This window comes from Miniopterus schreibersii (assembly GCF_964146895.1).
Source record: "Miniopterus schreibersii genome assembly, chromosome: 9".
Taxonomy (NCBI): domain Eukaryota; kingdom Metazoa; phylum Chordata; class Mammalia; order Chiroptera; family Miniopteridae; genus Miniopterus; species Miniopterus schreibersii.
The window spans coordinates 69,272,044-69,287,435 of NC_138118.1; the positions used below are offsets into that span (position 1 = coordinate 69,272,044).

The window sequence follows — 15,392 nt, forward strand, 5'->3', positions numbered from 1 at the left end:
TAATGAAAAACTGAAGGGAAATAATTATAACTTTAAAATAAATCTGCCTGATAGAGGAGAATACAGCACCCAGACCCAAATATATACAATAATCTGATTTGTGACAAAGGAGAAGCACAGAAACGGGGGAAAGAGAGTCTTCTCAGTAACTGGCGTTTGGGTCAACTGGACCCCTACATCATTCCATAGACAAAAATCATGCCAAATATAAATGTTACATGGTAAAAACAAACAAACAAAATTAAAGAAAATCACATATCTTTGTGACCTTGCAATAGGCACAGATTGTATACACCGAACAAAAGCACACAAGGAAGATATTTGCAATACACAAATCTGACGTAGAACCGATATTCAGATTATATAAAGCACTCTTACTAATCATAAGACAAAGACAGCCAAGACAACAGAAAAAATGGGGGAAAGTGCTAGACACAAAAGACAAGACACCCAAAAGGCCAATGAACATATGAAAAGGGGTTCAATATTTCACACAGTCATCAGAGAAATGAAAATCCATATGAGATACAAACACCAGAATGGCTAAAGTAAAAAAACACAACACTAGCAGGCTGTGGACCACTGGAATTCTCATGCATTGCTGGTGGCAGTGTAAGTGGAACACACACTTTGGAAAACTATTGGACAACATCTATTAAAACTGAAATTTTGCATACCCTCCAATCAAGCAATTCTATTCCTAGGTATAGGCCCAAAGGAAACAGGTTTATTTTTTTAATCAAAAGACACATACCAGAATGTTCATAGGAGTACTATTCATAATACAACAAATAAATTGTACAACAGTTACAAAATGGAGTACTGTAAGGCCACGAGAATGAAGAAAGTACAGTCACACGAAACAACATGAAGAGATAATCACAATGCTGAGCAAAAAAGGCAGACTTAAAGGAGTACATACCTTATAGTTTCATTTATATTAAGTATAAAAGCAGGGTAGAAGTCAGGATAGTGATTACCCTTGGTGGGGAGAGGATAGTGACAGGAAGAGAGCATTAGGGGCTTTCTGGGGCACAGACAACAATCTGTTTCTTGTTTAGTGTGCTGATTACATGGGTATGTTCAGTTTGTAAGAATTCATCAAACTCAACACTTACAATATATGCATATTAATCATAGCTATACATTACTACACTTCATTAAAATGTTAAGATCTGTAAAGTATGATTTGAATCACAACTGAATACTATCAAAAATAAAATTAACTCACAGTATCATCAAGTTGAGCTGAGACTCGACAATGTTCAGGATCTGAATCAGCCTTCGGAATTAAAGGAGGCATCTAACATTAAAAAAAATAAAAATAAAACAGAACAAAGTAAACACTCCGACAGTGAAAGAGCAAAATACAATAATAAACCAAAATGATTATCAAACATAATAAGTGGCATTTGATTTGATATTTGGGACAATATATAAACAAAGTATATTGTAAAAAGTATTAATAATCTGAAATTAGAAACCAAAATATAAAAGGGTGGTTACTTCATTACTGAAATATTTTTTTCCTTTAAAACGCTTAACTTTTTAGTTGGAAGGGGAGATTACTTAGTCAAACACCCATACTTTTTAGAAGAATTTAAAGCTAAGAAAGGTTAAATGATTTAAAGACCAAAAGTTAGTAACACAGCCAGGGAATAGAACTCCAATCTTTCTTTTACCACAGAGAGCTTGATAGTATGTTAACAGGGTGACAGAACTAATTAACTGATTGTTGGACAGAGTAAATTACGGTAAAAGAAAAAGAAGAAAAAAAAAAGGACAGAAAGACCATGTTAGCTGATAATCATTTATCATCACAGAAAGAAACATCAAAATCACCTATTATCACCCTTCATGTTATTGGTGAGGAGAAAGAAGCCTGGAAAAGTCCAGGGACTTTCCTATGAAGTCATAAGGGCGATTATCAGCAGAAGGGGCACTGGAAATCCTCATTTCAGTGTGAGTGTACTTCCCATGATTAGAAATAAAGATGAAGCATTAGAGAAAGTATGAGAACTAATAGAAGAGTATGACTGATACACTATTTTAGGAGTTGTCTCTATAGTAAAAAAAGTCTGTGTTTCTATATATTTCCTCTTCATTCAAACTGATCTAACAAATAGGAAACTGTAATAGCTACATGCTTTCTTTTATAGTCTTGATTATAACCTTAAACATTTAGGTCAAAATTATGAAGGTACAAATTATGAAGCCACAAACTACTTGGTCCACTGCCTATATTTGCTAATATAATGAAAAAGATTGCTAGGAAACTCTTCTACACCACTCAGGTACAGACTGGCAAGCATGGTCCCAGAGGCTCACGATGGTGAAAGACATTTCCTCCCTTTGATCGTTTATATCAGGAGAAATCAACCTTTATCTTTCCTCATGAATACTAGTATAACTAACTTGCACAATAGCTTTTAATTGTTTTGTTATAAAATTTAATAGCATTACAGGATTTAAAAAATGGCATAATGGAATAAAACAGAACAAAGAGTGTTAACTTTACCAATTTTAAATATTTGTTTTAAATAGATTTTAAAATTCTACCATAACAGAGACTGAGGAGTGACTGGATTTTATAGTATTCATTTCTGATAAGAATGTACTCTCTTTAGTTTTTTAAATTCTTTATGAGACTATGTGTTGGAGGACTTTGGACTTCCGTGAAAGAAATAGGTAAATCTAAGCAGGGGCTCAATAAATCTTAGTTGACTTAAAAGTAGTTTGCTTTAGACATTGCTGAAAATCTCTTACCTTGAAAAATGATTGCTTTATATCTTGACCTAATCTTTCTGACATTCTGCCCATGTTGTCCGACATTTTGGTCATCCCCTCTGCCAAGCTATCAGGAAGGGATTTAACCGCATTTGAAACGTTCCTCATAGAATTTCGAAGTGGGTTTACAAAAGTGTCCATCTACAGGGAAAAGATATTACACCATGACTTCACTGTATCAGATTTGTTATTCAACTGAGAAGCCTGGGAAAACACAGCGTGTAATACATAGAAGATGCAATAATTAATTTTCCAGTCTATAATAGTTCACTTCATTTTAAAAGTATGTAACTGTTGTCTTCGATGTGTCTTAAAAATGTATTTTCACATATAAGTACATGACAAACTTGAGTGATAACATTATTGCTAGAAAATATATATAAGCGTTGGCTGCCTTCTTATTAAAGAAATTCTGAAAAAAAAATAGTTTTTCAAAACAAAAACTGATGCAACTGGAATTAGCTATTAACATCCTTCTGCCACAATTCAAAGCAACAATGATACAGATATTTTTAGGAGCTACCGAACAGTTAACAAGGCAATAAAATAAACTGAAAGCTGAAATAACTAACAAGTGACTACTTAAAATTAATTTTTTAAAAATAATTTTTAGGATTCATACATCCAATAGAAGAAATTTGAAATCCATTATGAAGAAAAAGAGAAGTTACAAACCAGACATGTAAACCATATTTTAGTAACGAGAACAGAAACTGTCTAAAAGAAAATATGATCAGAGATATAAAATGAAATCATCTCCAGAGGATTTGGAAGCATTAAAATAGAACTGTGATTGTACAAATGTCAGATAATTTCAATTAGGAAAGAGCGCTACATCTAAAGAGGCCAAAGTAGCTGAATATGGAACTTTCTGAGACCAAAAAAAGGGGAGGAGACCAAAAAAAAGGGGAGGAGACCAAAAAACCCAGTCATACAAGAATATTTTCTAGAAAGTGTTTAGTCTCATAAAAACTACCACAGAAACAAATTATGTGCCATGCAAAAAGAAAAAAGCAAATAGTAAACAAACCAACAAACCACTGTTTAAGGAACACAGCACAATGTTAATACAAGGTATCAAGAAGACAAAACTCCTTCACTCTTATATGCTTTATAGTGTCCATCAAGAAAAACATTCTGAAAATGTAGAGTAATACAGTAATAACAACAAAAACTGAATTTCAAGGTAACTGTAAAAAGGATGGAGTGTTGGTTACTCCCTGGCCTAAGCTGAGCAACAGAGCTATAGACATGCTTGACGGGAATCTATGGGGGACACTGTCAAAGTAGAATTTAGAGTAGAGCCAAAGGACGGACATCAGGACGAAGAAGGATGTGAACATTACTACTGCTGAAGAGAGATGGAAATAAAAATGAAGCTAACTCTTGTGTGTTCACGTGCGCTTGCGTGTGTGTGTGAATGTAAAACTATGTTTGTGTGTGTGTACGTGTGTGTGTAATTCTAATTCTATATACAGTAATTTTTGGTTAACCAAGACAGTACTCAAATCAGGCAGAACATTATTTCCAACACTGACATTATCACATTTTTATCGCCAAGAGGTTGTGTTGTTTTTTTAACTGTAATGACATTATAAATGAACTAAGTCATAAGAACACAAGCAGAATTCTTGAGAGAGATAAACATGAGAATACCACATTTAAAATGCACAGCTTGAGGGAAAATTGCCACCTTTCTACTAAGATAATGTTCACAGAAGAGGTAGAATTTCAGAAGCACAGAAGGCACGGATTTCACTTTAATCCACAACCCACATTAAAAACTATTTGAATATCCTCAAAAATATTTTAGAATTTTATATATCTTACACTTCAGAAACATAATTTTAGTAGAAAAGTGGATTCAACTAGTACAACCTTTAAAGTTGGTTAAATGAATACAACCTCACATGCTATCTAGGTATGAGGATAAACTACAACTGATAGAAACTAAATCTATATCAAGAATTAGAAAATTACTTAAGGCCTGGCTGGTGTGGCTCAGTTGTTGGGTGTCATCCCACGCACCAAAAGCTGCTGGTTCGGTTCTTGGTCAGGGCACATGCCTGGGTTGCGGACTTGATATATGGCTCTAACATTGATGTTTCTCTCTCTCCCTCCCTCTCTCTCAAAATCAATAAAATATCTTCCCCCCAAAAAGACTATTTACAATAGTTGCTTGTGCACCATGCCAGACCTACAGAATCCATTTATCTCCTCCACCCTTTTCCCTTGTCTTTTCTTTTTCTTTCCCCAATTTCTGAGGGTAAAGCCCAACCATCTATATTAGGATAAAGATTGGGGGTACCAAGCAGGATATAGATAAATCACAGAAGACTGATGCCTAACCCTGAAGGAATTAGAATTTTAGAAGCATAAAAGCAGAGTCCATCACCATATGATAACATTTTTAACAACAGGATCTGTCTTAAAAACAGATGTTTAAAACAGAAAAAGAAAGAAACTTGCAAATTACCAAGCAGAGGAGTAAATTATGGATTGCTGGCACCTACCTGACTTACAAAGATGTTACCTATTCATTCAATTACCATCTCAGTTGAGTTATTTGTATCAATAACAACACAATCAAAGGAATTTTAACTTAAATTTAGGTCCCTAACTATAGCCTAAAATGCCTTCACACTGTGATATAAAACTGGACAGAAAGATACTGTGTGTGTACAGAGAAGACTGCTTGTCAGTTACTTTGTCATAGATTTTGCAAAGATAGACAAATTGTATGATCAAGTTAATGTTTTACAAAAAATTATTTCTCAAGCTCTAAATAGCTGATAAAATGTTTACAAGTAATTTTTTCTAATAGCTATTCAATTCCCACTAAAATATAATTAAGAAAACATATTAAACTATAATTTAGCCAAAAAGAAAATGTAGCTGAAAACCCCTAATTCTTGCTATGCATAAAAATTATTCTGACAATCTAAAAAGCTTCAGGATGACCCTGGTCATTACTGAGATGATTTTTTTTTTTTGGAAAAAGTATGTTATTGTGGATTTCCAAAAATGATTCAGAAGGATCTTTACACTCTAGCAGTAATTTTTTAAAAGGTGATATATAACTGTTTGGATATATAAAAGCTACTGCTTGTTAGTAAAAAGTATTGTGTACATTTAACAATGATTCTTTTATTTCAAAAAGCTGTTATCATTTATTAGCTTATCTTAAAATTGATGCAATCTTTTAAAAAAAAATTTACCGATTGATTTTTAGAAAGAGAGAGAGAGAGAGAGACACTGATTTGTTGTTCGACTTATTCATGCAGTCACTGGTTGATTCTTGTATGTGCCCTGACCAGGGACTGAACCCGCAACCTGTATATCAGGACAAGATGCTCTAACCAACTGAGCTACCTGGCCAGGGCTAAAACTGATGCAATCTTAAGAGAAAATAAGGTAAACATAAAAAAAGATGACATGTATTAATGCATCTCTATTGACAATAAAACCATTTAGAGCTGGAATTTAAACTCAATCACTTCAATCATGAATTACAAAGATAAGACCACCACATTTTTTTCCCATCATAAGGTTCAGGACCTGGAGTCATTAGTAAAACAAAACACTCCACCTAGAAATGTTAACATCCATTTGGATGTTAAAACCTAACAACTTCATTCACATGAAGTTTTTTTTTTGCTTACAGTTAATTCATATTCTGTACCAATTCCTTAATGTTTTTAATTTTTATTGAATTTATTGGGCTGACACTGGTTAATAAAATTCTACAGGTTTCAGGTGTACAGTTCTGTAGCACATCATCTGTATATTGTACTGTGTGTTCACCACCCAAAGTCAAGTCTCCTTCCATCACCATTTATCGCCCCTTCTCCTCTTCTACCCCCCATCCTCACTTCCCACTGGCCATCACCATACCCTTGTTGGATGTATACCTACAAGTGGAATCTCTGGGTCATAAACCAGATCCATCTTTAATTTTTTGAGGTAACTTCTTAATGTTGTTTTTTAAAGTTAGTCTTTTTAGGCAGGGCTGGGGGAATGGCAAGGGAGTCTTTTTTCTTTTTAATTTTCATTTTGAAATAATTTCAGACTTCTAAAAAGTTGTAAAATTAGTACACAGAGTTCCTTTGCCCAGCTTCCCCAAATGCTGTTACTGCTGCTGCTACTATTGCTGCTGCTACTACTAACATCCAACATTTATTCAGCTTAGTTATGTACCAGGCACTGCAATACACAGATTATCTCATTTGATTGACATGATGCTCTAAAATGAGGATTAACATCTTTATTTCCTGAGAAAACTAAAGGACCAAAAAGGTTAAGTAAAAGTTGCAGGTCACAGATGGTAAATGGAAGAGCAGCGATTTCAACCAAAGGCTACCTGATACAAAGTCTGTGTTCTCACCCACTAAGCTGTCTTGCCCAGTTTGAGTACTGAACCATTTATTGTCTTAACCTAGTATCTTATTCCAAATATAGGTCTTGCATACAAAAAGGAATTTTAAATAATAAAGATTTCACTTAAGAGGCATGAAAAATATATCCCATTTAACATTCTTCTTATCCTTTCTCCAAGCAAGACAGTCCCTACTGGTAAGAAGCAGTTCCCTTCTGAAGCTAATGAAAAGCTTGTGACGACCTGTGTTAGGCAAACCTTCCTCAATGTATCATTTCAAAGTTTTTTTTCCCTTTCTTTGGAGCTACTGCTGGATTTAATTCACACGTAAAGACAGGAGTTTATACTTATTAGATACATCTACCAATAGCAGGCTTAATAAAACACACAAGATAAACATGCCAAGGTACATTTAATAAAACTGTCTAGTTTTAAAACATACATAAATTTATTTTCTTATATCAAAACCAGAATAGATCTGTAAAGAAAATCAATGCAATGGTCTGCTTACCTTGCGAGCAAAATCCCCTTTCCCTTTACTGTAGGCTTTGTTCTCAAGGAAATCATATACATAGTGAGCCAAAGCTGGGGAGGCTTTCATCATTTCAGGAGTTAACAGTAACTAACAGGAAAAAAAGGGTAAAAAATTTTAATTTTACAGTAGAAAAACTATACAGTTAAAGTCATTAATAATTATATGACCATTAACAGTATGATGTATATTCTCCCCATCTGCTATTTTGCTTTCAGTATATCTAATGTGAAAGTTGTCCAAATATATTTACTATTCCATTTTCAGGTTTTATAACTAATCTTAAGATCCACATTAGTAAACTGTTATGTTATTCACATACTAATTTCAAATTTAACATTAATAGAAAGTACAAAATAATAATCCATAAAAAAACTTTTACGTGTTATAAAACAAAATATTGCTTTCACCAATGATACAACCTAACATTCTAGCTTAGTTCCTTCAATGAAGCATGTTTTGACATATTTAGTTCATTGGCTATATTAAAATGAAAATCTATGGGCAATAATAAACATGAACTTACCTGCAAATATGCATTAAGATCCTTTTTTCTCTTTTCTAAAAAATCTCTGTCCATATTATTAAAAGTCTTTTTACCGGGAAGCTTCAATATACTCGACAGATTTTCAAACTAGAAAACAAAATACATTCAATAATCTTAATTTTTTACTAACAGATAAAAATATTTTCCCAGTGACAATCTTGCTACATATCAAAAGCATCTTGAACAGATCACTTTGCAATATATTTTATTAAGCAAAAATCAGAAAACAGAAAAATATTTTCCAAATATGTCCAAACCACAGTTCTATATTTATTATAAATTAATTTCAATAAAGAATGACACACATGGATAACTGATGAAGATGGGTGATATTCACATGGAGTGTCATATTAATACTTTCTCTAATTTTGAGATTGTTCAAAATTTTTATAATAAAACATTTTAAAAAATATTGTCCTTAACAATCCTTTGGCTTGTGAATAAAGTATTAGCAAATAAATTTTAATGATCAAAGTTATGAGTTCCTGGCTCATTAAAAAATCTTATAAAAATATTTTTATATTGATGACATCAAATAAATTAATCACTGTAATGGCTAATTATCAAAAGTAGAAAACAAAATGTAAAAATATAGCTTAAGCTGTATAACAACTCCATATATATACAACTGTAGTACTACACTGATACTTTCCCACCAACCACATGAAAAATAAGCCCTTAGATTACTAACAAAAAAACTAAGAGCCATCAGCATTTATAGACATTTGGGTACACCTTCAAAGTGCCAGCTATGTAGTAATCTGCTGTGCCTTGCTGAAGCACAGTTTTAACCACACTAGCTGCTAACAAACAGTTTAAGAGTGAAGTAATTTTAGCCAGTGATTGTGCCTGGCCCACAGCCTAGCATCTGAAGCTTCAAGCAGTCTCATTGCTTTTCCCATGTGATACATATTCTGAAGTGAAACAACTTTCTAAAACCATCCTATGTTCAAAACTTCATCCATTTCTGGTGCAGAGATTAAAGAGAAGAGGAAATGAAAAGGTGTAGGATAATTTTCATTCCCAAACTGGAAAGTTCTGATAAATTATTAAATGGAATGGCAAATCAGATGTTTGCTTGGAGCTATAATGTGAACAAGTTCATTGTATGTTACACATGAAACGTAGAAGCAGTTCTTTTGCCCCAGCCAAGGCAAGAAAAACAAACAAGTGGAGAGGCAATTTTCAGGGGAAATGGTATGCTGCAGTGATACTCACAAATCTGGTGATTCACAAAACTATCAGAATAGGTCCTCCTTGGATATCAAATGGCCAATCAATTAATTTTTTTAAATCATACCTCACAGAGTGAATTTAATTTTTCAAGGTGTCCTAAAGATATTTAATTTCCTGGAATATTATTAATCTTCGTTATCTTAAATTATGGACTCAATTTTACAGAACACACAGTTTATTCTCGCTTTACCAATATGTTATGGGCTGAACTGTAGTTCCCCAATATGAAGGTCTACTCTCCAGTACTTCGTGAATGTGACTGTATGAAGATACAGCCTTCAGAGAGGTGATAAAATTAAAATGAGCTTTTAGGGTAGGTCCTAAACTAATCTGGCTGTTATACTTATAAAAGGATGAAATTTGGATACAAAAAAATAGAGGGAATGAGAGAGCCCGTCAAGAAAAGGCCATGTGAGGCGACAATGAGAAGGGCAGTCAACTGAAAGCTAAACTGAGGAAACAAAGTAACCAACAAGGAGATCTTGGCCTTCCAGTCTCCAGAACTATGAGAAAATAAATGTCTGTTGTTTAAGCCACCCAGTATGTAGTATTTTGTTATGGCAGCCCTAGCAAACTATACACCAAAGGAATATAACAGTATCTAGCAAAACAATTTATTTCAGAAACTTTAAAATATTAAACCTTATTAATAAAAAGAAAAAAATTCAATGCTACAATAACAATTATTTCCTTAAAGTCTAAATTATCAAAATCCTTTTTAAATTATCTGTCTGGAACAGAAGCATATATAATTAATAGTTTTCTCAAATATTGTTATTACAAAAGGAAAAAATGGGAAAATTTTATACTTCATGTTAATTTACTATAAGCTTGGTATTTAAAGTATTATTTATAAGTACAAGGTAGCCCATTCCAGAAAATTAATATAATTTCCTCTGCCAAAAATTCACAAAAATATTTTTTTTATTTATTTGTTTTTTAAAAAATATATCTTTATTGATTTCAGAGAGAGGAAAGGAGAGAGGGAGAGAGAGAGAGAGAAACATCAATGATGAGAGAGTCATCGATCGGCTGCAGCCCGCAACCTGGGCATGTGCCCTGACCGGGAATCGAACCCCAATCGCCTGGATCCTAGGTCAATGCTTAACCACTGAACCATGCCCAGCCGGGCCACAAAAATATTTTTAAAGGCATGTGAAAGAAATTAGAAATTTACCTAAAGAACCCTAAAGGAATTTACCTAAAGGAATTAAAATAAAGAATAAAAAGTAAGAGTATTTCAATGTTCACAAGAACTCAAATACTATATGTAAATCACAGACATTCCAAAAACCAAAGATTTTATATTTCCACATTGAGTATGTCAGGTTTAGATTCCTGACACACTACTGGAAAATTTAAAAAGCATCCTTGAAATTTTGTATCAGAAGAATTCAAAATGTGATTATATCCAGGCGCAAAAATATTTTTACTCAGTTATGTTAATGCATACTTAATATCTTTTAAATCCCTACTATTTTACCTATACTTATATACAGTTCACCCAATAAAAGACATGCACAGCATCTACTGGAATGTAAACTCCTGGAGGCAAGGACTTGTCTTGTTCACTATTATATTCTCAGCACTGAGAGCTGTGCCAGACCCATAGGAAAGGCTGGATAAATATGTTAAATAGATGAATGGGTAGTTCAGCCCATTTCTAAAATAATATGTTTCAGAAATTTAACATTTTCATTATTTCCTTTTAATTGTATCAATCTTTATCCATAAAGTAACAAATTAGACTTCTAAAAATATTTAAAGAAAATAAAAATGATAGTTCATATCTCTAGACTTGAAAAAAGTTATGTCACAAAGTAAAATAAAATGAAATATATTTTAAAATCAATGTAATACTTTAAGAATTCAATGCAGTTAAAATTTGTGTCAACAGTTTGTACTGTTACCAAATGGTGAATTACAAGTCACCACATTTTTCTTCTGCTGTTACAGGGAATTTGAGTTTAAAAAAAATCGATAACGCAGAGCTAAAAGGCAAACACCCTGAGTCTTATTTAGAAATGCTTAGTATTTTGCTTAAACCTAAATTTACATTCTTGACAAGCTTAGTTTTTAATTTCTTAAGCTCTGTGAGCAATCTAAACACTTAAGTAATCACTATGTAAGGTAAACACTTAAGTAAATACTACTATGACTTTATAGCAAACACAGGGTCAAAACACATCCACTTTGCCTACACTGAGCCCTTTCAAAAATGAACTGTACATTATCAATTTCATTACATTTCTGGTTCTGCATTGAAAAGGGAAATTTCTATACAAACTGTTCTATTTCTATTATGTTTTTTAAAACTATATTCTTCACTTACATTTGTAATATTTACAATCCTAGCCTAGAACATTTAAATTAGGCAATGATTATTCCTTTTAATAGCAGAAGGAAAATTAGAGCTATTCACACAAAGAAAATTTCATACTACAGAAAATTCCCATTAATTTGCAAGTAAATAAAATTACTTTGAGCAATTCAAATTTGTCCTCTTTGGTTAAAGTGAGAATGAGAAGAAATATCAGAGCTATGAGTTTTAAAACAATATCAAACAGATAATATTTGAAAAGAGTAAAAAATTATTTCTTCAATGTGGGGCAGAAAATTCTTTTACATCTGCAAACAAATCAAGAGAATCATAAAGACAAGATATACTCAACATGAACAAAAGAACAGACATATCCAAAGTTATTAATTTCCTTCTGAATATAATTCAAAATAGTCCTTTTAATATGGGCCTCTGGAGTCAACACTAACCTGTTTTTAATAATTTTTAAGCTATTAGTAGGTTATTTCACACTCATCCAAAAAGTATTTTAATGAGATTATCAGTGCCAACCATTTTTCTCCCACTACCATAAATGAAAAAGGTATTTTCTGATGACTAAACTAGTACAATGTCATTTCAAAGCTTTAGTCCACCCAGTCAAATATCACCATTAATTATTATAATTTGTATTGGTTTAATACCAGTTGTATATTTATAAACCTTTAATGAAATCAAACTCTCAAGAGTTAAAATTAATTTCATAGATCACCTATACTCCAATTCATATGATGGTAGTTTATTTTCTTCTAGGCTAAGGACAAGAAAAAATATTTAATAAAAAATAGAACAGAAACATTTATATTTGTTATCTTTAAGAGTTCTTATACTTCTATAAAGGATAACAAGAAGGTGGTATTTAGTAAAAATTAAAAACATTGTTTGATTAATGTTAAATTTAATTTAGGTTGTAGTTCTTAAAATAATTTAATGGATCAAAGATTTAACCGTTACGCTATTAAATAAGGATGTAATTTAAAACCACTATAGATCTAAATTATACTGCTGAAAGCAAACCCACACAATGTCCTACAGTGACCCCCATCCTGACCTTAAACCAAGCCCAAACACATCTGCAAAGCATGCACGTGTGCACACACACAACTCTTAAAATGAGAAATATACACTCATTTTCATTTCCCAAGGTATACCACTGTTATTTTGTCTAGTCCACAATGGTTATGATTAAAGTCTGATTTATTGGTTAAATGCTCAAAATCATTCTAACATTTATGCTGATTATATGCAAATTCTTACCTTATTTTCTTTTACTTGCTTATGGTCAATACCTTAGCATCCTCAGAACTATTTAGAATCAAACATTGAATCAGGAAACAATTTACAGTACACAAACTTTAAGACCTCATTACCTGTTCAGTGATTCTCATGTGGAAGTCATGGAAGTCACTGTAACGACGATAGGTTTTCCACATCTCCTCACTGTTTAGATTGCGCCGATGTACAGTGATGGCATACAATGCGTATGTCTTGCCATGATCATTACAAACGCCTGCCACAGCATATGGGTCATAGTCAGCATATACTAGTCATTTAAAACAAAATGAAGAGGAACAAAAGACACAAAAAGGAGGAAGATGAAGAACAAAAACAAAAAGGACAACATGAAATGAAGAATTTGAAATGACAGACTGAGACAAAAGGATGTCACCAAGGGATAAAATAGATTCCCATCCTCTGTACTCGCACCCATAAGGTATTATACATGATGGCTACACTGCAAAATAAACTACAAGCTTATGACACGACCAACCACACAACCAACCACACAGTGATGTCTACTTTGAACGATCTCCCCAAAGAGCTTTTACCTATATTATTAGTTATGATACCACAATACCACCGCCCAGGACAGCATTAACAGGACAGTATTAGGGCCTTAAATGTAATAGAGGAAAATAACAGAAATAAAACAATAACCTTTTGTACTAGCCTTCACTATTTAGTTATATTTCAATTAAAATCTCAACTGAACAGAAAGCAAAAGCCATAGGATAAAATTTATCCGCTATTTTGGCAACTCTTATTTTTAATATTCAACAATCTACAAGTGTAGTTTATTTTGGAGATTTTTTCAAAAGGCATCTTCCTACTAATTTTCCACAAACCATCCAAGTACAGTAGCCTTTAGAATCAAAACTTGCTCATATTTTGTACTAACTAATCTTAAGAGGTGCCCCTTGAACCCTTTTCTTTGTCTTCCTAGTTTCTACTTTCTTATCTCTCTGCATTGTCTTCTATTCTAGATCAGTTCTTCAGGTCTATAAAAGCTTACTGAGTCTCCACTGTACTTATTCCATCCACTGACCTTAATTCCAATCACTATATTTTTTTATTTCAATAATTTTACTTGGTTCTTTTTTCAGTGTTGTACCCTTATCTCTATGAATATTTTAAACACACTCTCAGGCTAGGAGATGCTGTGGTATACAATCACTTGAGGGTAGATGAATCTAGACATACCTATGTTGGGATACAAGATAGGCTTTCAATTTCTTGGAGGTAATAGGTACTATTTCTAACCATGATCTTCACATTCTTTGTTCTTTTCCTGGACAGTAGGCTAAAATTTCTAGAATCTCTTTTCACATCAAGTTACTCTCGTGACTCTGGGCTTTATGCAAAGGTCTGGGTTCCAGCTTCCCATGGCTTTAGGCCCATTCTGCCTCTTCTATACTTTAGGACATAAAAATGCTGTCAAAATCAAGATAGCAATCTTTATGCTCCTATAAGCTCCTTGGCTTCAACAACTCTTCACTTCTCTAAATTTGTTTTTCCTCATGGTTTATGGCACCTGTAGATTTCCCCCTTTAGTTACTTGTATTTTATTGTTTTTAGCCTTTCTGTGTGTGGGAGGTGACATTTCCCATAATAGTTTAAACTACCATATTGACCAAAATTGCTCTGCTAAAATAGATTACACTGATTCATATTGTGAATAAAAAGTGGCCAAGTTTGGAGCTGACTAAATATTTTTTATTTTCCATATAATTATGCAAAGAATTATCTGCGTAGCTTCTTAGTAAACTATTTAAATCACATAAAAGCTGAATATCTATACAGGCTTTCATCAAGTTTTTTCTGAGATTTACCACTTTTTACTCAAAATTGCCCTTCATTCCCTTTCCATCTAATATCAAGTGTTCCTGATTTGAGAAAATATAAAACTAAGGAGAAAAACTGGTTATGTTGCTCTAAGGGGCCTCAGCTATAGGTAACACTAGTTTTCACTCATCGCCTCTTCTGATCATCCTCCCAGAGACCTATGCATAAGAAACTGCAACACACTCTGTCATCATGTTGGAGAACCACCATCACTCAAGAGAGTAAGCATGGAACAAGGGAATGGCTTTAGCTGTTGTGGTTAAGATAGGTTTGGGAAAGGAAAACAGAAAGCAGAAGTCAATTAGGCAGCAAACCATAACCAATTAGGAGTTAATAAGAGCAAGGAGAATAGCACGGAACAGAAAAGGAAAGGAATGTAAGAAAGCATTCTAAAAAAGAATAATCAGGTTTGTCACATATTAATAGGCAGGTAGATCTTGGCCAGGATGCGTGC

The 15,392-nt window shown here is 33.0% G+C and overlaps 1 protein-coding gene across 2 annotated transcripts in view; it reads right to left on the minus strand.

Moving 5' to 3' along the window:
* Positions 1-15,392, minus strand: part of SNX13 (sorting nexin 13) — a 91,400-nt gene that overhangs the window by 7,998 nt on the left and 68,010 nt on the right. The window contains exons 18-22 of one of the 2 annotated variants that reach the window (XM_081146399.1): positions 13,186-13,358; positions 8,221-8,328; positions 7,674-7,784; positions 2,767-2,928; positions 1,232-1,303 (exon numbers count right to left, since the gene is read on the minus strand). In XM_081146399.1, the coding sequence (XP_081002525.1) occupies positions 1,232-1,303; positions 2,767-2,928; positions 7,674-7,784; positions 8,221-8,328; positions 13,186-13,358 (626 nt within the window). The remainder of the gene's footprint in view (positions 1-1,231; positions 1,304-2,766; positions 2,929-7,673; positions 7,785-8,220; positions 8,329-13,185; positions 13,359-15,392) is intronic. The other variant, XM_081146400.1, reaches the window with a different exon arrangement.